Source organism: Schistocerca gregaria, chromosome 11, assembly GCF_023897955.1.
Source record: "Schistocerca gregaria isolate iqSchGreg1 chromosome 11, iqSchGreg1.2, whole genome shotgun sequence".
Lineage (NCBI taxonomy): Eukaryota > Metazoa > Arthropoda > Insecta > Orthoptera > Acrididae > Schistocerca > Schistocerca gregaria.
Window position 1 is genome coordinate 113,034,343 of NC_064930.1, and position 22,840 is coordinate 113,057,182.

Sequence of the window (22,840 nt, forward strand, 5' to 3'; positions counted from 1 at the left end):
AGTAGGTTTACTAATGAATAGGAAAATAGGAATGTGGGTAAGCTACTAAAAACAGCATAGTGAACGCATTATTGTGGCCAAGATAGACATAAAGCCCATGCCTACTACAGTAGTACAAGTTCATATGCCAACTAGCTCTGCAGATGATGAAGAAATTGATGAAATGTATGATGATGAGATAAAAGAAATTATTCAGGTGGTGAAGGGAGATGAAAATTTAATAGTCATGGGTGACTGTAATTCGTCAGTAGGAAAAGGGAGAGAAGGAAACAGTAGGTGATTATGGATTGGGGCTAAGAAATGAAAGAGGAAGCCGTCTGGTAGAATTTTGCACAGAGCATAACTATATCATAGCTAACACTTGGTTCAAGAATCATAAAAGAAGGTTGTATACATGGAAGAATCCTGGAGATACTAAAAGGTATCAGATACATTATATAATGGTAAAGCAGAGGTTTAGGAATCAGGTTTTAAATTGTAGGACATTTCCAGGGGCAGATGTGGACTCTGACCACAATCTAATGGTTATGACCTGTAGGTTAAAACTGAAGAAACTACAAAAAGGCGGGAATTTAAGGACATGGGATCTGGATAAGCTGAAAGAACCAGAGGTTGTACAGAGTTTCAAGGAGAGCATAAGGGAACAATTGACAGAAATGGGGGAAAGAAACACAGTAGAAGAAGAATGGGTAGCTCTGAGGGATGAAGTCGTAAAGGCAGCAGAGGATAAAGTTGGTAAAAAGATGAGAGCTGCTAGAAATCCTTGGGTAACAGAAGAAATATTGAATTTATTTGATGAAAGGAGAAAATATAAAAATGCAATAAATGAAGCAGGCAAAAAGGAATACAAACGTCTCAAAAATGAGATCGACAGGAAGTGCAAAATGGCTAAGCAGGGATGGCTAGAGGACATATCTAAGGATGTAGAAGCGTATCTCACTAGGGGTAAGATAGATACTGCCTACAGGAAAATTAGAGAGACCTTTGGAGAGAAGAGAACCATGTGTATGAATATTAAGATTTCAGATGACAACCCAGTTCTAAGCAAAGAAGGGAAGGCAGAAAGGTGGAAGGAGTATATAGAAAGTCTATACAAGGGCGATGTACTTGAGGACAATATTATGGAAATGGAAGAGGATGTAGATGAAGACGAAATGGGAGATAAGATACTGTGTGTAGAGTTTGACAGAGCACTGAAAGACCTGAGTCGAAACAAGGCCTCCGGAGTAGACAACATTCCATTGGAACTACTGACGGCCTTGGGAGAGCCAGTTATGATAAAACTCCACCAGCTGGTGAGCAAGATGTTTGAGACAGGCGAAATACCCTCAGACTTCAAGAAGAATATAATAATTCCAATCCCAAAGAAAGCAGGTGCTGACAGATGTGAAAATTACCGAACTATCAGTTTAATAACTCACAGCTGCAAAATACTAACGCGAATTTATACAGACGAATGGAAAAACTGGTAGATGCGGACCTCGGGGAGGATCAGTTTGGATTCCATAGAAATGTTGGAACACGTGAGGCAATACTGACCTTACGACTTATCTTAGAAGAAAGATTAAGAAAAGGCAAACCTACGTTTCTAGCATTTGTAGACTTGGAGAAAGCTTTTGACAATGTTGACTGGAATACTCTCTTTCAAATTTTGAAGGTGGCAGGGGTAAAATACAGGGAGCAAAAGGCTATTTACAATTTGTACAGAAACCAGGAGGCAGTTATAAGAGTTGAGGGACATGAAAGGGAAGCAGTGGTTGGGAAGAGAGTGAGACAGGGTTGTAGCCTCTCCCCGATGTTATTCAATCTGTATATTGAGCAAGGAAACAAAAGAAAAATTCGGAGTAGGTATTAAAATTCATGGAGAAGAAGTAAAAACTTTGAGGTTCGCCGATGACATTGTAATTCTGTCAGAGACGGCAAAGGACTTGGAAGTTGAATGGAATGGACAGTGTCTTGAAAGGAGGATATAAGATGGACATCAACAAAAGCAAAATGAGGATAACGGAATGTAGTCAAATTAAATCGGGTGATGCTGAGGGAATTAGATTAGGAAATGAGACACTTAAAGTAGTAAAAGAGTTTTGCTATTTAGGAAGTAAAATAACTGATGATGGTCGAAGTAGAGAGGATATAAAATGTAGACTGGAAATGGCAAGGAAAGCGTTTCTGAAGAAGAGAAATTTGTTAACAAAGGATATAGATTTATGTATCATGAAGTCGTTTTTGAAAGTATTTGTATGGAGTGTAGCCATGTATGGAAGTGAAACATGACTATAAATAGTTTGGACAAGAAGAGAATAGAAGCTTTTCGAAATGTGGTGCTACAGAAGAATTAGATGGGTAGACCACATAACTAATGAGGAAGTATTGAATAGGATTGGGGAGAAGAGAAATTTGTGGCACAACTTGACTACAAGAAGGGATCGGTTGGTAGGACACGTTTTGAGGAATCAAGGGATCACAAATTTAGCATTGGAGGGCAGCGTGGAGGGTAAAAATCGTAGAGGGAGACCAAGAGATGGATACTCTAAGCAGATTCAGAAGGATGTAGGTTGCAGTAGGTACTGGGAGATGAAGAAGCTTGCACAGGATAGAGTAGCATGGAGAGCTGCATCAAACCAGTCTCAGGACTGAAGACAACAACAACAACAATGTAATAATGAACTAAATGCTTTTGACTCATTCCACATCCATGCATTAACACAGGGAAATTGTTCTACGGAATACGTATTGCAATAAATAAATAAATAAAATCAATATCTCTCTCTCTCTCTCTCTCTCTCTCTCTCTCTCTCTCTCTCTCACACACACACACACACACACACACACACACACACACACACACACACACACACACACACACACAGATGTTAATGTGAACAGATGTTACGTCATACATCTCATTAGGTTAGCAACAGTGAACTAAAAGAAGTTGTCTTGAAGTCACAGTTTTTTTTTTTATCAAATGTCTACATTAATGACAGCAGACTGAAAGCATATCACAACAAAAAGGGAAAACACAATTATAAGTGGACAGAAAAATGTTTGAAACATAAAAACTTGCTTGTTTCGTAAATAGAGAGGTAATGCAACAATCAGCAGGAGACCAGATAAAAGAAAAATGCAGTTGCCAACTAAAAAGGTGAAGTATTGTAAATAATCACTTATATACGTAAAAACTGAGAAGTGAACTGTTTTATAATAATCTATGAATAATACATGTCAAAACAAAAATTATATTATTATAGATACCACTGATGGTGCCTTAAAGTGAAAAATAGCGAAATGCATCTGAGAGAATAAAATACAGAGCAGCAAGAGAAGGCAGTTTTTATTTACAGAAAAAATATTTCTGTGCTTGCTGCAGAGGATGGCCAAGCAAACACTCATCTGTCAAATCAGAATGTCAAACAGAAAACCTCTGTAAAAATCTTTCCAAGGAACAAATGAACCTGAATGACATTTCATTTGTTTGAGTGAACCACATAACTATTGTCAGAGTTAGTATTCTCTGATAACTTTGCACTTCTCCAAAGTAGGTCGATGAAGTTAGGAGCTTCTATATCCCCTTCCATGTAGCTACTTCCCCTTATGAAGTTACTACAGTCTCCGACCCATCTTGAAGACATGCAGTGCCCCTCAGCAGGGTTCTTCATATGCAAATAAAATAACATTTACACATTATATTTGTCTCTCCTTCATGATAACTTATTTTATAGTTTTCATTCCGAATATCATTCAACAGTATGGATGTGTAGGGATACATGTCACTCCTCAGGAATGATATGTAACACCACAGCACACTCTCATCATGTTTCTGCTAACAGGGAATTCCAAACTGAAGTTAACTGGTAACCTTTGTCTCTAATGACAAGATTCTTTTGGATCCGTATTTCTATGGTTTCCTTTATAATGCTGTCCCAATAGGCCATTACTCAGCATAGCAACTGCTGTTCCCAAAGTCTCAAGTGCAATCTTCATTTATGCTTTGCTGCTGTTGCGGATGATGATGATTGCAACGATTGTGTTCAAAATGGACTAAACTACTGGATTACTAGTCCCTAGTTTTATGCTATGCTCTGCCACTGCACATTTCTCTGTGTGTCCCAGTCATACACACAACTTAGTTTGTCACAGAATCTCACATTAGCAGCAACCTGTCGAGTATGTGCCCAAGACTGTACAGTATGAGATGCATCTAAAGGGCCTGCACAGAGATTAGAGCCTTGAGGTCAAATGCTACATTCACCATTGTGCTTCTTGAAAGCCAGCTACACATGACAAAGTTGCCAGGTGGAGGGGTGCACCTGTAGTATAAATACTGCGAAGTCCACAGTATCTTGACATTCTCCAGGAGATGGGTACGAAACTGGTTAAAAAAATATCACAATATCTGTACACTGCCTGCTGACTGGAAATCCATCAGTATGCAATGGGAAATTCTGCGTTCACACTCAGATCTTCACAGGGTGAGGCAAAAAGATTGTGACATTAAACGAGTTTTTAATCATGTGAGATTACAAGGCAGGGATTTGGTGACTCATAGAATCTGTCCATTGTTGATTGTAAGGCCCACTGGGCAATTGGGGCAGGTATAGAAGTGATGACCTCAGTGATGCAGTGCTTCAGGTCATCGAAGTTGCTAGGTTTGCTGCCACAGACACGATCTTGACTGCGTCCCAATGCCAGAAACCGCACATAAGTTTGGGTTAAAATACTGGCCATAGGACAGTATCACCTCTACCGACGTTTTCCGAACACATCTGTTAAGTAATACTGAACTGTCTGGCTGTAATAGGCAGTGGCACTATCTCGCTGAAAGTATTCTCACTGGAGAATGGCGAGTGGCGCGTTCTCCTCTATGAACATCCTCCCCATAGCACCCCCCTCAGATTTAGTTATAAGTTGGCACAGGGACAGGCCTTGCAAAATTGAACACAGATCAATCGAGAAAACAGGAAGAAGTTGTGTGGAACTATGAAAAAAATAAGCAAAATACACAAACTGAGTAGTCCATGCGCAAGGTAAGCAACACCAAGGAAAGTGTGAGCTTACGAGGGCCGTGGTCCCGTGGTTAGCGTGAGAAGCTGCGCAACGAAAGGTCCTTGGTTCAAGTCTTCTCTCGAGTGAAAAGTTTAATTTTTTATTTTCAGACAATTATCAAAGTTCAGGCACTCACACATAATCAACTTCGCTCTCCAAACTTCCAGGCCATGTTCAGATTTGCTTCGACGTATGCAAGATTTGACGGTCTACACACGGAAACATTTGAAAATGTAAAAACACAAAAGTTTTGACAGAGCACAGGGAAACTGTGCGACTGTGAAACTGTTGCATTCATTAGTTGCAGTTTATCTGACAAGCTCTTACGTTTTCATCACTTTTTTGGGATTGATAATCACATCCACAAGAAAACCTGAATCGGGCAAGGTAGAAGAACCTTTTTACCCATTCGCTAAGTGTACAAGTTATGTGGGTGGACAACATATTCCTGTCATGTCACGCACATGCCGTCACCAGTGTTGTATAGAATATATCAGACGTGTTTTCCTGTGGAGGAATCGGTTGACCTATGACCTTGCAATCAAATGTTTTCAGTTCCTATTGGAGAGGCACGTCCTTTCGTCTACTAATCGCACGGTTTTGCGGTGCGGTCTCAAAACACAGGCACTTAACTTATTACAGTGAACAGAGACGTCAATGAATGAACGGACAGATCGTAACTTTTTGAAAATAAAGAAAGTAAAATCTTCTCTCGAGGGAAGACTTGAACCAAGGACCTCTCGTTCTGCAACTGCTCACTCTAACCACGGGACCACAGTGCTCGTAAGCTCACACTTTCCTTGATGTTGCTTACCTTGTGCATGGACTGCTCATTTTCTCGATTGATCGGAGTTCAGTTTATCAAGGCCTATCCACTGTGTCAATTTATAACTAAATCTGAGTGGGGTGCGATGGGGAGGTTTCCTTGTGAGTATGGCAAGGTACGTCTCTCCCCTGTGAGCCTGCTCTTCAAAAAACGGGTCCAGTCATTCGAGATTTGCTCACAGCACATCAAACATTCACCTCCGGGGGAATTCCGCACCTGCTCTCAAACTTTCAGGAGATGCTCAGTCACACAAATGACACAGTTGTGCTTGTTCACATGACTGCTGACATGGAACGTTGCTCTGTCAGAAAACATGAACAGAATGTAAGTCTCTATGTGCACCATGTTCAACATAATTTGTGTAGCTCTCACATGTGCTTGTTTGTCGGCATTTTTGAGCCACTGCACAATCTGCAAGTGGTATGGCTTCATTCTTAAATTATGGTGCTAAAATTCTAACCATTGACATTTGGGAAATAAGTCTCTTGAGAAAGTGTGTGTAAGGACTTGGTTGGGCTGGCTACCATCACTGATTGGACAAGGATGATATTCTCTTCAGTTTGGACAGATCTCTTTCTACTGCTGTTTCCTTTCCAACTGTCTTGAACAGACTACGTCCTTACAAACTTGTAGGTCCTACCAAATGCTTGGGGACTTAGACGTCCATCTAGGCAGCTGTTTTCCTTCATTTCTCAATAGAATATTTGGACATCATGGTTTAATCTACAAAAATCAAGAAAAGAACACACATTTATTGTTAACGTCTTTTTGCCTCACCCTGTGTAGTGTCACAAAACATTTCAAAAATAAGTTGTTACTTTTAATTAGTGCCAGAGTTACGTTAATTTTTTGAAATGGTTGAAACTTTCTAGTCCAGGAAAAAGCTTGAAACTGATATGTCATATCTTGAAAGTTATTAAACTCATTGAAATACCTTTTGTTCTGTCGATTCCCAAAATTCCTCGATCCTATAAAGGATCTTTCCAAACTTCTGTATCACATTGCATTTGCCATGTATAAGCTTTCAAGAAGTCATTGTTTTATTTCAGTTTTATTAATATTTTAACTTTTAATAAGTATGAAGTGAAATGTAGAATCTGCTTTTCCTACAAAAATCACATGGGGTGGAAATCTGTTCTGGTCTTGGTTTCTACTATAGTCAGAGTTACTTTTCTTCTTTAAATAGATTAATTTCTTGCTTCTGAAAATGTTTCCTACTTGTGTACTGTTTTGCGCAATGGAAGTGTCGCTGACAATACCAGTACAGCTTCTACTGGTCTGCTACTGGTTGGAATGGTCCAGCCCACTCATCGTCAAATAGAACTCACACATAATAAAGTGGCAGTAGTGCAGAAATGCACTCTTGTCCTGAACACTGGGTGATTTCATTTGTTATTCTGAAGAGAGAGCCGCGTCACTTGACTCGTGTTCTTCCAGTTTTCTCATCGCTATTTCTTGGATACAAAAGCGTGGCACCCCAACTTTTGTTCACAGTAGATGCACAGAAATGTCTTTATAGTCAGGCACGTATAATTATATGCATGGCCATTAAAATTGTGTCAGAAGAGACAAACAAGGAAGCAAAACCTCACTAAAATGTGTTCCCCTAGGTGGCTCTTCGGGAGGACGACAGTTCAATCCCACGTCTGGCCGTCCTGATTTAGGTTTTCCGTGATTTCCCTAAATCGCTCCAGGCAAATGCCGAGACGGTTCCTTTGAAAGGGCCAACTTCCTTCCCCGTCCCTCCCTAATCAGATGAGACCAATGGCCTTGCTGTTTGGTCTCTTCCCCCAAACAACCCAACCCCCATAGGTGGCTCACCACCCATTGATGAGTTCCTGCTTGGCTATTATGGAGCCCCATCCTTCCCTTTGTGTGCTGTAGCTATCCTCCTGCTATTCTTTTTCCCCTCCTTGAGGAACATGTCTAGGTTATTTTTGGAAATGGGTTCTGAAGTTTTGATAGCCTGGCACCAGAGCAGCCTCTCCCTTTCTTCTTTCTCCATCTCCTACCCTTCCTTCACTTCAACGTTTGAGGTTTCTCTGTTTCTTCTTCCTCCCTGTGTGCTCCTGAAGGCCGGCTCACGCGTTTGATGTGTAAGAAGTGACTGGGTAATGTGTAATTTCCAACCCCGGGGTGACAGGTAGGATTCGCACGTACACCTGGTACACGCCAGGCCCAGGAAGGGGTGATTCCCTGAGCTGTTACCTTCCCATACCGCCAGTTGGTTCCTCTGTCTGGTGTTCGGGAGCTGTGACCTGAGGTATGAACAATCACCTAAAGCAGATGAGCCCTTCTCTGAGGGGAAGGGGGGGGGGGGGGGAGGCCAGTTGGAAGGAGCGCACCCTCGAAACTCTGCCAATTGTGGGGGATTTTTTCACAATATGCCCACGACCATCTCAGTCCATCTGAAACTAGACCATAGGTGTTTTGTTTATTGCTCTACATGTCATCTCACACCATCTTAACACAATCCACTATTATGGAATACATTTGTCTGCTGGCGCCTTTTACACTAACCCGGTTGAGAGTCATACCGAAGTGATCCCCTCCTTAGCAGAAGCGCCTATTGTTTGTCTGCCATGGCTGACCACCCATCCTATGCCTTCTTTTTTGATGACTCCCTTGACTGCCAGTACGGAGTGCTTCTTTCTTCGTCTGGAACCTCACAACTGCTACGGTTGCAGGTTCAAATCCTGCCTCGAGCATGAATGTGTGTGGTGTCCTTAGGTTAGTTAGGTTTAAGTAGTTCTAAGTTCTAGGGGACTGATGACCTCAGAAGAGCCATTTGAACCATCCTTCTTCTGTTACCTCATGGCTTTCAGCTACTACTCCAGCAGCTTAACTTCACGCTGCCTGCCACATTACAGACGGCTTGTGTTCATCTTGTACTTATTCTCTTCCGAAGGACACTACTCCAGATTCGATGTATCGCTGTAAATTTTTCGATTTTCGCACGCACCTTAGCTACAGCACCTACATATATGCTGATGGCTCTAAGACTGACCGTGGTACGGGGTGTGCCTTCGTCATTGGCACCGACTATTTTCAGTATCGGCTTTTAGAACATTGGTCAGTATTCACAGCAGAGCTCTTCACGCTATCTGCCCAACCAGTGCATCTGGTAACACAAGCTTTTCAATTGTGCCATATGCTCAGATTTTCTTGTGGCCTTCAGAGGATCTGTGTGCAATACACAGTTCATCCCTCAGTGCAACAGGTTCAAGAAAGCTTCCACTTGCTCGCTGTTGAGGGAGCTGCTGTGATTTTCGTGAGAGTTCCTGGTCACGTGAGTCTGACGGGAAATGAGGCTGCCGACACTGCAGTTGAGGCTGCAGCCTCCTACCTCGTCCTGCTAGCTCATCCATTTCTTCGCATCCTCCCCTTGTTGCCATCTGTTGGTGGGTGGTGTCACGTCCACTTTGCATCACCACTGGGCTTCTCTTTGCAGGAACAAGCTCCAGGAAATTAAACATCTCCCAGTGGCTTGGCCAACCTCCCCGAGGAGATCATTTTAGTTGCCAAATGATATACAATGAAAGAAATCATAACTCACACAAAGGTTTAAGTGTCCGATTTTCCTGCATGCCATTTGGGAATGGAACAGTAGAGAAATAACATGAGAGGTTTGATGAACCCTTTGATAAGACTTAATTGTGAATTGCAGAGTAATCGTGTAGTTGTGAAGAGACCTAATGTCTCAGTCAAATGCAGGTTCTTCTTAACAAAGGCCACAATCTCTAATACCGTATTTACTCGAATCTAAGCCGCACTTTCTTTCCGGTTTTTGTAATCCAAAAAAACGCCTGCAGCTTAGAATCGAGTGCAAAGCAAGCGGAAGTTCTGAAAAATGTTGGTGGGTGCCGCCACAACTTACTTCTGCCGTCGAATATATGTAGCGCTACACAGGTATGCTTTCTAGTCACAAAGATAAATACAGATGACAAAACCTCTGCGTCAGTAAATAAATTAAAAAAAGGTGGAAGACGAGCTTTTTTTCTCCGCCCCAAGTTTTTGCCACTGCATTTTCATACATTATCCAACGAAGTAAATACAAATTCCGTATTGTCCATCTTCGAATGTAGCAGCATTTCAATGTACTACGAGAACCCGACTGGCAAGACTGTTTGGGATGTTTGTCAATATGGCCAACTCTACGTTCTGGATTTTCTCCTATCTGTGAGAAGAGATGGTCGCTACTAGGAACTTCTATAAATTGTGAATCACATGCAGTATTCTTGTCACCATGAGAATAATACGAATATAAACATTTTGCCATGTATTGTTTTGTATTTGCTGCTATCTCGTTTAAATCCTGTCTGCTTAATAAACTACGAATAAACGCAGAAGAATATACATATAATATATACATATAACGTATTATTCTTATGCCTAATAGTGATACAGTCAGAAATGAAGCACGGCAATTGCCAAGATTTTTAAATCCAAGATGACTCTAATTTCTGTGCATAATGTAATGTACTAAAGAGGCGCCTGCAAAGATTTTCAAACGGAGAAAATTTTTTGCTAAACTCTCGTTCAGATCATACGCAGTCTATTATTTGGTTCTTGTTGATCATTATCAAAGAATCAAAGAAAGCAGCAGTGTAAGTAACAACAAATAGCAGTCTCTTGCCCTCTTTTTTTTAAAAAAAAAAAAAAAAATACGGCGGTAGCGCGCAAAAGCAGGCCATGCCGTAAACACGCACTACCAGAATGCGAAAAACAATGCATGACACAGTACAGTAATGCATTTTCAGCTTAGAGTGACGTAAACATCTATAACAAAGAAAACTGCGCTTATGAGATCAAAGAAAATTAGCAATCAATTCAAACCAGACAAAGCACATGAAAAAGGAAGGGTACCCGTATAAATACGGACGAAGAGCCTGACGCATAGCAATGGCTACCTGGTAAAGCTTAACTGCTAAGCTTAAGACTCGAACCAAACTACTGTAGCTGTATCGTCATTCATTCGACCTAAATTGTGTCTCATATTACAATGGACCAACTTTGTTTAGATTTCGAGATGTGGCCGAAAACCTTTCTCTCCCCTCGAATTTCGAGTCTCAAATTTCAGGTGCGGCTTAGATTGGGGATTTTTTTCCCCCTTGATTTCGAGTCTCATTTTTCAGGTGCGGCTTAGATTCGAGTGCGGCTTGGATTGGAGTAAATACGGTATATAAATGCAGGGAACAGGCAACAGTTTTAAGTTTTTTATATTGTCTCAGTGAATGTTCTAGGAGGCTCTTGTTTTATTACCATTATGAACTTCTTTGGCATCACAAATTTTCCTATGTATGACAGAAAGGAATGCCATAAGAGGTAACTAGTGCAGTATACTAATACAAAATAAACTGTCTTTAGTATTGTTGTATCATAGAGCTCACAAAGGACTTTAAAAGCATAGCATAGCATCAGCTTTACTCTGTGAATATTCTATTGTAAGTTATTTCTATTCATGCCCCAATAAATTTTATTTACTTGACTTGCTTTATTGCTTCATACGAGGGTGGTTTGAAAAGTTCTTAGAATCACCACGCGAGATCAGTGCTAGCGCAACGAGTTGTTCACGTGATATTTATTGGACTGTTGGATGTAAACATGTGCCACATCAGTGCTCTTGGAAAAGAGCTGTGGTGGTGACATGGCTCTGTTGTTCACGCATAGCGATTTGCGAAGATGGAAAAAAAAGAGATTCGAGCAGTGATTAAGTACTTCGTAAAGAAATGTATGAAAGCAAAGGACATTCATGCCGATTTCCAGAATACACTGGGGGACTTGCTCCTTCATATTCAAGTGTTGCCAAGGGGGCAAATGAATTTAAATTTGGTCGGGAGAGTTTAGATGACAATCCGTGCAGTGGTCGGCCAAGATGTGTCACTACTCTAGAAATCATTGCAAAGGTGCACAAAATGGTCGCGGAGGATTGCCGATTGAATGTGCGTGAAATTGCTCAGGCTTGCCAGATGTCATCTGAAAGGGCATACCACATTTTAACTGAAAAAGTAGAAATGAAAAAAATTATCTCCAAGGTGGGTTCCACAACTGTTGATGTTGGATCAAAAATGTATGAGAGTGGATGTATCGGAATAATGTTGGTCCCATTTTAGGAGAAATGAACATGATTTTCTGTGCCAATTCATACCTTAGTTGGTGTAATTTTGCCATGCGGACAGCACATGCATGCAGGTGCGCATTGTCTCGATGGAAGATGACTTTCTTCCTTGCTATACCTAGCCTTTTTCACGTATCTTTTGTTGCAATTTGTCCAGGAGGTTAGCATGGTATGCACCAGTAATTGTTTGTCCAGTGGGGACAATGTTGGGCCCATTTTAGGAGAAATAAACATGATTTTCTTTGCCAGTTTGTGACCACAGATGAAACTTGGGTGCACTACTATACCCCAGAGACAAAACAACAGTGGAAACATGCTGATTCTCTGCCACCAAAGAAAGCAAAGACATTTCCTGTGGCTGCGAAGGTCATGGAATCAGTGGTCTGGGTGCGAACGGGTTCTGTTTGTAGATTATCTCCCCACTGTACAAACAATTACTGGAGAATACTGTGCTAACCTCCTGGACAAATTGCAACAAAAGATATGTGAAACAGGCCAGGTATAGCAAGGAAGAAAGTCATCTTCCATCAAGACAATGCGGGCCCGCATGCATGTGCTGTCCCCGTGGCAAAATTACACCGACTAAGGTATGAATTGTTGCCACACCTGCTTTATTCAGTTAGTATGGCTCCTTTAAACTTCCATCTCTTAACCGAAACTGAAAATTTTTCACGGTTGATGAAGATTCACTTCAAACAAAGGATTCATAGCCGAAGTTAACTATTTTGCAGGCCTGGAGGAAACTCATTTTTGAGATGGGATCAAGGCACTGGAATATTGTTGGACCAAGTGCATTAATCTATAAGGAGACTACATTGAAAAATAAAAAAAAGTTTCAGTGATGTAAGTACTTTTTTCTGTTCCGTTCTGAGAACTTTTCGAACCACCCTCGTAACTTAGTCGAAAAATGTTGCTGTTGTAGCACAAAAAGACAAAGATGTTTCTCCTAAGACGCTGATAGAAAAGTGAGGAACCAGATGTCTCATTCTGCTTTCCTCGCCAAGAATTTTGGCTTACAAACATTTGTACTCTTTTATCATTGTAAATCCTTTTACCCACTCTCTCTTTAGTTCAGTCGACATATTCAGCATCTTCTCACTGCTACTGTCTATGTATGTCTCTCCATCTGTCTCCTTTTTCTCCATTGATTTACAGTGTGTCCCAGTGCCACTGTGTCCTCTCAATCACACTGTCTGCTTTTGTCCTTTCCCACTGCCACTGTTTCCACCATGTCTTGGCAGCTTAAAAATTCCAGGGATCCCACTTAATTTTTTCACCTACACTCGTGACTTTAAATTTTCAGTCCAATATTTCCCCTCCCTTATACCTAACATGTTAAATTTTGCCAGAATGGGATGGTCCAGACCACACAAGCATATTTACAGTCTCCACTCACCTCTACTTTTCATTTCCACTTCCTCCTCTCTCTTTTGCTCCCATTGCTTCTGTCCCCGTGTTTTACTGTCACTGTCTCTCACTGACCACCATCACCACCACCTCCTCATTTGGCTCTCACTGCTATTGTCTTAATCCATTTCTCTCTCTCTTTCACTGCCACTTTCTCTCTGCTACCATCACTGTCTCCTCTTTCTTTCTCTCCCACTCTCCCTGCTACGCTCTTTCAGTACAAAAACACACAAATGAGTTTGCATGACAAAATTTTTGTTGAGGAAGGCAGAATGAGATTTGAGGCAGCCAGTTCACCACTTTTCTATCAGTGTCTTGTAAAGTGAAACGTATTCAACATTTTTGTGCTCTGACAGGAGCATTTTTCCTCTAGTTCCCATCTTAACATGGCACAGCAGGGTCTGCTGATTATATGAAACAAATTCTACAGGCCAGTAAAGTTTTGACAGTTTGTTTGTATACTTTGACACATACAAACAAAATATAAGTATGCTTAATATAAGGTTAACACAAAATTGTTTGCTTTACATTTTTCTAATCCTTTGCTCATGAGTCACAATTCATCCAGAATGCCCAGCTTAAAATCTGTGTCTCTAACGAGTAAAAATGTTACTAGATGTATTTCATTGAGTTTGCAGTCTTTCTAGTTTTAAATAAATTTTGACAGCCATTTTATGATCTTTTCAGGAGTTTTAAGACACTTTTTAGCCTATGTTTTCTCACTGTAGTAATACTTTAGGTATATTTGTATGAGCATGAAGTGCCTGTTATTCGGGGACAGCACATCATAGTTTTATTAGTAAACAGATGCTAACTAAAAATGTAGTTCGGTGGCCATAGAACCCTTGTGATGATCCCTAGACCCCTTCCCATGTGTTCAAGTCAGTTAAAACTACAGTTACACGTCACACTGGATATTATATTCCTAAATATGGTAACTTTGGACGTCTGGATCGCTGTAACGCATAACGCTATCAGAAAAAGTTTTGAGGTTCACTGAGATCATTACCTTAAGAATATGTGGTAAAAATTTTGACAATTTGACATGAACAGATATTATAGACTTGACTATAGCTGCAATTGGTACTTTTCGTAGTCAAATGTCATGGCTTTGAGTTTTCTCACTAACCACACATGGGCAAATAGTTGTTAGAAAGCCACCTAAGGTCCAACCTAGACCACACGTAATGTGAAAAAAAGCAACCAATTTGCTCATTTTGCCTGGTCTGCAGGAAGTGTGTAATGATTAAAATTTAAAACTGTGCCATATGATTGTTATAGTAGGCGTGTTCTTCCAATAGGTATGCAAAGGTCACTAGGTCAAGGGCTATTCAAAATACTTGACCTGTAATCTCTGATCAGTAGAACCTGAAATATGACTCCCTGAAAAAACTGCATTTTTGTGTGTGACATTTTCAAATGTGTTGGTACTGTCCACTTGTGTGACTTTTTGATGTAATGAATAGCATATGCACAGTTTTGCTTGTATTTAATAACAGTCTTTTATTGTACAATGCAAAATTAATGGAATCAGTTAATTCATCCCTCATTATTTAAATCAACAGATTTTGAAACAGGTTTGTGTCATCTGCCAACAGTACAATTAAGGCTTTAGGTAAATTCGGAGGCAGATCATTGATAAACAGAAAAGGAAAAAAAAGGGACTTCAGAGCTGAGGCTTGATGTACACCAGACTGAACTTTATCAGTATCTTTATTAGAAATTTCGAGCACCTCCGTCATATTTGTGAGAAGACCAAAACTGATTCCAGGTGCCTGTAATATGAAATGGCTCCTATTTTTGTAGTGGAGATGTGTGATTGACTCAAAGAACGTGGTAAGATCAGTGAGCAGACCAGAAAGGTGATATTTATTATTAAAAGTCCTAAGGATTTGCTCAATAAATGGAAAAAGTGCTTTTCAGAGGGACTTGTTTTTGCGAAACCCAAGCCGGCACTTTGCGAGCAAAGTATTTTTATCAGAGACTGCTGTTACATGGCTGTACATCTTTTTTCCAATATTTTTGACATGCCAGAGAGACTGCAGATAGGTCTATAATTATAACATTTGTTTCTCCTTTTTTGTACATTGGGAAAATGCTAATATGGGTCCTTCAGAAACTGATTCAGCAAAATTGCTTTGCGTTTGAGAACAGACCTGTTGAGTACCCTAAATCCAGCATCATTGCCATTACTATCATTGACATTTCCTCTACAGTCAAGTGTCCTCTCTAATGTTCTTCATTTGTGGATGACTTTGCAACGTTCTACTCTTCATCTGGTCTTCCAATAATGACAAGGCAGCTAGAGCTGACCATTAGGAGGCTGGAAACCTGGACCAAGACAACTGGTTTTCGGTTCTCACGACTGTGTGTCAATTTTAACTGTGCTCGTCGAAGTTTTTACCAAGCACTGCTCACAGTGGAGTACAGTATTTTACATTTTCAGGGAAATGTGCACTTTTTGGGTTTATTATTTGACTCAAAATTAACCTGGCTCCCACACCTGAAAGACCTACAAAACAAGGGCTCCCAGTCGTGAATATTTTGGAATGCCATAGCAAAAAAGCATAGGGAGCTGACAGGTCCCACTCCCTGCAGTTTCATTGGTCATTTGCTCGATCATGTTTCGATTATGGCAGCTTGGTCTATGGATCGGTCCATATTTCCTACCTCAAGATGTTAGATGTTGTCCCATGAGGCCCTTCAGGTATTGACTGGAGCCTTTAGGACCAGCCTGTGTGCAGAGGCTGGTGAACCACCACTCTGGAACCAGCGACTTATGGTTAAAGTTTTAAAGTTCTGTGCCATGTCAAATGTTTTTACAAAGATTTTAGGGAGAGGATCTTAATTTGCTCACTGTGTGACAAGCTCGCCCATATCGCTGGTCACTTACATGTGACCAGCCAATGACAATTTACTGTGGCATTCTTGTTACTACGTTTTCCCTTTCCTTACGTTCTACTTTCTTGTGTCACATTTTCCTTCTTTTCCTGCTTTCTTTGTGTGTGTGTTTCAGTTTTATTAGGTTTGTCCACATTGGTTCCCTTTAATGTGTGTCAGAGCACTGATGACCTCAACTTTTGCGCCCATAAGCCCCAACACACACACACACACACACACACACACACTGGGTCAACAGACATTGAAAAGATCAGTGTCACCTTAATCATTGTCATTTAGTGCAGTGGTCCAAACCAATTTTGAATGGCTGTTCAGAAATCGACCCCATGCATCTGAGCCATTTGGGATATGTTCTATTTGACTGTCTCAAGGATCTGGATCTATTGGACTCCTGAATACACAGCCAGGCAAAGTGTGTCTTTCACTACTGGCCATTAAAATTGCTACACCAAGAAGAAATGCAGATAATAAATGGGTATTTATCGGACAAATATATTATACTAAAACTGACATGTGATTACATTTTCACGCAAATTGGGTGCATAGATTCTGAGAAATCAGAACAACCACCTCTGGCCGTAATAACGGCTTTGATACGCCTAGGCATTGAGTCAAACAGAGCTCGGATGGCATGTCCAGGTACAACTGCCGTGCAGCTTCAACACGATTGAGTTATTCTGAGTAAGAACTGATGTTTTACTACAGCAGTCTCAGCTAAAGATTATAAATAAACTTTTCAATTACAATCATACACAATTATCTACATCCTGATCTACTAATTTTAGTACAAGCATGGATTTTCTGGTTAGGGATATTGTTTCACCATTTCTGCCTATGCCCTTGTCGTTTGTTAGGCAGAATATATCACATCCTTATGGGGTGGTTGCATGCAACTGAGATATTTGTAAATATTAGAACAAAAATAACAAAAGTAATAATTAAATTGCACCCCACAAGTAGTGCAAACTTCCTGGTGCAATACCATTCAGGCAGTCATATTAATAATAAAAAAAATCATAAAAGGAAAGTACCACAAGTTGACACTGTCACTGTTTATTTTTACTACTTTCATGTTATGGGTATTATGATGGCCAGTGTACGCTGATTCCAGTAAATGTTCTGAAGTTCTTTGCAATTGTGCAAATAAAAATAGGTGTTAACAAATAAATCAGTCACATTCTCTGACAAGAAAATGTCAGTTTTTCTAAACCATGTATAGAACAGTTTTTTTCTGGAACTTCAGTATTTGTGGTATGTCATTTTAAATTCCCCACATCCATATACTAATGAAAGATGCAGAATCACTTATGTCTATTTTTAATGTGTTGATGTAAGTAGTGTTTCCCAGTATTTGCATTGCAAATGCATAACTGTTCAGATATAACTGTGTTCCAGCTTAAATTATTGTCTATGTTAAATTTAATCCATGGAATTTGATTACATCAACTTCTTCCACGACTTTATTATCTATTTTAACTTCATGGAATTTCGAACATTTCATCTGAAATGTGTTAAGTTTTAAATTAGAACCAGTACAACACTATCTTCAATTAATACAGATGTATTACTGACACAGAGCTTAAATTGACCTTTGACCTGACAGGAGTGGCATATGCTGGTAATGTCGAGTACACGAGGCCTGTAGATTTTGAACCTCCAACGCAAAAGCGGTCCATAGTGGAGTATCACTTGTATGATGAGAATAATCCCTTAATCTACAATTTTATGTTGGTGAAAATTGATCCGAAGTGGACTTGGTCACGAAGTGTTCAACCGATAGGTATCATTGAACAGGAAAGGTATGTTTGCATTCATTTATTCATCTTCTTAAAACTCACATTTTCTGTGCATGGAACTTAGTGTAGATTATAATGTAAATAACACTAACTGTAAAATTATGAGACAGAATTTCTGGACAGTACTTCGGGAAAACTGCTGATACTTAATAATAACAAAAATAATAATAAAGCATTGTGACTCAGTTGCATGTCACTTAGGTTAGATTAAAGGCAGACAGAAAATTTCTGTGGTCTGGCTGGGATTTGATCCCATGATATCTGGTTTTCCAGTCACACGTGCTTTACCAGTAAACCACTATGTCCGACTCAGTACTGCTGATTGACAAACACAAAAGTTAGTACACAAACCTAGTTTTTGAAACTAGGTTGGGAAGATTGCAGGTCACCCAGAGCCCAAAGATGAAAGGGACCCATCTGTAACGAAGATGATGGAAGATATTCTCTATAATTGGCAATGTCCTCTGTCTTTGTTTGGTAATATTTTTCCTTTTATTATATTAATAGCTTTTTAAACTAGATGGTGACACTTTTTTTCCAGTAATATTTTCTTTTTCTTTTGTGATCTTTCTTCCCTGTTTGGCAATTGTTCGTGCTCTGTTTTCTTATTTCACTACTGTTTTTCTGTATGTATGTTTTCACTAATTTTCTTGCCTTCTTATTTTCTTTTGAGCAAACTTCGCAGTATATTTAATGACATTCACATGTTTTTTACATCATTTAAGCATTCTCTGTACCTTTGTAAGATCCCTTCAGCTTGCTCTACTGTGCCGCCCCCTCCCCCCCCCCCCCCTCTTTCTCTCTCTCTCTCTCTCTCTCTCTCTCTCTCTCTCTCTTTCTCTCTCTCTCTCTTTGAGAGAGTCAGTCATTTTTCCACCAATCTTACCACAGTTTGCTAACCTGTACATCAATATCTATGTCATTTCTGCAAACATGCTCTATCATAATCAAACCACAGTCCTACATACTATTCTGCCAGCCCTATGTAACCTTCAGTGTTGCTCCTGAAGTCCTCGCATTAGAGCTCTCCAATCTCTGGCTGCAGCCCATTCTTCTGCCAATCCATAAATTTCAGGCAGAAATGATCTCCCCTCATCCCCACTACAGCTGCGTCTCTCGTATTGTAGGCTGTGAGTTGCCTCTACTTCCTTTTTAACACTCCCTAGCATATCTCTCTTTGTGTGATCTTAATCTTTCCCAGCAAATCAACTCTTTGTTTTCTCTTGGGTGCTCAGCTAGGTGTGGTCATTTACAAAATACAATATTTTGATAGCTTAGCTTGCTGTCATCTTCAACTCATACCTGTAGAATGACTGTCCTTGCTAAAGTATATCTTTTTCATACATGCCATGTCAGGTGGAGTGGGGGTGACAGTATCAAGAAGATGGTGCATCGTCAAAATGTCATGTTTTGTAAACAACTGCACCCAGCTGGACACCAGATAGCAATACAAACGAATATTTCTGTCGCTTCCCCAAGGAGAAACTATTAGTTTTAAAAGCTAGGATAGTGTATGTACATGTGTCTACTATCAATCCTGACATTTCTCATGAAGGTAAGTATTGACCAGGAGTACTGTCTCGTAATTTTTTAGATTTTTCAAGAGAACTTTCCTTTTGATAAAATTATGTTGACTAATTGGAGATTGCTTTGAGGATTGCCTAAGAAGCTTGACTCCTTATCTTGTGAAGATTTAAGATTTTATTATTTCATTTTGCTTTTATTACCACACTTATTAAAAAAGATTTTTTATTCAGAAAATGACAATTGTATTCTGCAAAAGAGTAACACAGTGTTATTTCAATACTTCATAACTATGATAACAGTGCAAGCTAATTCATAATATTATTTACTGTTGGGTATTTTTGAAGTGAAGAAACATATTTGTAATCCATCCATGTCTTAGCTAGAACACCTGAGTTACCTAAAATAAGGTGCTTATATATTTTTCCATATTTTGCATGAAAAACTTGTCAGCATTGCTACTGAACAGTTTGATGATGTCACCTCATTTCATTGTAGTTGTTAGCTTATGTATTGAGTGTCCCTTAGGGTGCAGCTTGCACAGATAGTAGATGATCCTAAACTCAGTAGTTTGACACGAGGTACTAACCACTGGAAACCATTATTTCTTTATTGACATACACTACCTACACTTTTTAGCAATTCCTTAAGCTTGTAGTAACTGTTCTTAGTGATGGCCAGTCTCAGTGCTAATCCATTTCAGAAATGAACTGCACTTTCAAGACTATTTCACACCTTTGTTTACAAAAATCCAGATTACTAAACAACTTTCTGGGAACTCTGTAATGACTGCAGATTGCCTATGTAACGGCCACCAGGGGCAATAAAACTTTGATTATAAATATTTCGCATGATTATTGACTGAATTTAAAAATTTTAAATTCTGTCATAATTACTAATTAAGAGTTATCTTATTTTGAAGGTTTGACACTTTTAAGACAAGTAAAGTACACTACTGGCCATTAAAATTGCCACACCAAGAAGAAATGCAGATAATAAACAGGTATTTACCGGACAAATGTATTATACTAGACTGACATGTGATTACATTTTCACGCAATTTGGATGCATAGATCTTAAGAAATCAGTACCCACAACAACCACCTCTGGCCGTAATAATGGCTTTGAAACGCCTGGGCATTGAGTCAAACAGAGCTTGGATGGCGTGTACAGGTACAGCTGCCCATGCAGCTTCAACACAATACCACAGTTCATCAAGAGTAGTGACTGGCATATTGTGACGAGCCACTTGCTCGGCCACCATTGACCAGACGTTTTCAATTGGTGAGAGAGATGGAGAATGTGCTAGTCAGGGCAGCAGTCGAGCATTTTCTGTATCCAGAAAGGCCCGTACAGGACCTGCAACATGCGGTCGTGCATTATTCTGCTGAAATGTAGGGTTTCATAGGGATCGAATGAAGGGTAGAGCCACGGATTGTAATACATCTGAAATGTAACGTCCGCTGTTCAAAGTGCAGTCAATGCGACCAAGAGGTGACAGACAAGTAACCAATGGCACCCCATACCATCACGCCGGGTGATACGCAAGTATGGCGATGATGAATACACGGATGTGACCATCATGATGCAGTAAACAGAACCTGGATTCAGCCAAAAAATGACGTTTTTCCATTCGAGCACCCAGGTTCGTAGTAGAGTACACCATTGCAGGCGCTCCTGTCTGTGATGCAGCGTCAAGGGTAACCGCAGCCGTGGTCTCCGAGCTGATAGTCCATGCTGCTGCACTCAGATAAGATGCCTGTCATCTCGACTATTAGTGACATGAGGCCATTGGGATCCAGCTCGGTGTTCCGTTTTACCCTCCTGAACCCACCGATCCTGTATTCTGCTAACAGTCATTGTATCTCAACCAACGCAAGGAGCAGTGTCGCGATACGATAAACCACAATCGCGATAGGCTACAATCTGGCCTTCATCAAAGTTGGAAACATGATGGTACGCATTTCTCCTCCTTACACGAGGCATGACAACAACGTTTCACCAGGCAATGGCGGTCAACTGCTGTTTGTGTATGAGAAATCAGTTGGAAACTTTCCTTATGTCAGCACGTTGTAGGTGTCACCACTAGTGCCAAACTTGTGTGAATGTTCTGAAAAGCTAATCATTTGCATATCACAGCATCTTCTTCCTGTCAGTTAAATTTCACATCTGTAGCACGCCATCTTCGTGGTGTAGCAATTTTAATGGCCAGTAGTGTATTTGAGTGAGAAACTTTGTGTCTTGGGGCAGTGTAACTAACACTGAGCAAAAACCTGGATTTTATTTAGCTAGTATTTGAGAATGGGAGCACTTAGTGAGTTCAAACAAATGTTCCATGTAATTTCAAACCTTTAATAAATTTTTCTTGCTGTCATCCAGCACAAAACGATGGAAGGAAAAGGATTGTCATTTACTTCATTTTTGTTGCCCATGCAGTCGAATTTCAGCACCAGGCATGATGCTTTAATTTATTACTTCTTCACTACCACTTCTATTCACAGCACAGTTTGCATGCAGTATCCATGTTCACCACTGAATGTACCTACACAATTATATTATTGTATGACACCGAATTCAGAATATATGACATCATAGACATTTGCGTGAAAAACATGCTTATGTTTAAAATTGGGTGCAAATTACCCACACGATATTCGTCCATTCTTTCATAATGAGAGCACTTATTGTCTTCCAACAAACTTTAAGCATAAAAACTTTCCTAAACTTTTCTCACTTATAGGTACATCTACAGCCATACTATGCAAAATCACTGTGAAGGGCAGAAAGTACATCCCATTGTACCAATTATTAGGGTTCTTCCTGTTTTATTCGCACATGAAGTGCAGGAATAATGATTGTTTGAATGCCTCTGTGCGTGCTATAAGTATTTTAATCTTTCCCTTGCAATCCCTACGTGAGCAATACATAGGGGGTTGTAATATATTCCTCATTTAAAGCCAGTTCTTGAAGCTTTGTTAATAGATTTCCTCGGGATAGTTTACATCTGCCTTCCAGATCAGTATCTGTGTGACACCCTCCCACAGATCAAACCTGTAACCGCTCACACTGCCTTTCTCTGTTGTTGTTGTTGTTGTTGTTGTTGTGGTCTTCAGTCCTGAGACTGGTTTGATGCAGCTCTCCATGCTACTCTATCTAATGCAATCTTCTTCATCTCCCAGTACCTACTGCAACCTACATCCTTCTGAATCTGCTTAGTGTAGT

At 40.1% G+C, this 22,840-nt stretch overlaps 1 protein-coding gene across 1 annotated transcript in view; it reads left to right on the forward strand.

Annotated features, from left to right (window-relative positions):
- The window catches only part of LOC126295296 (trypsin-1-like), a 198,155-nt gene that overhangs the window by 39,343 nt on the left and 135,972 nt on the right, over positions 1-22,840 (forward strand). Inside the window, exon 3 of the mRNA XM_049987731.1 lies at positions 17,902-18,097. Within this exon, the coding sequence (XP_049843688.1) occupies positions 17,902-18,097 (196 nt within the window). The remainder of the gene's footprint in view (positions 1-17,901; positions 18,098-22,840) is intronic.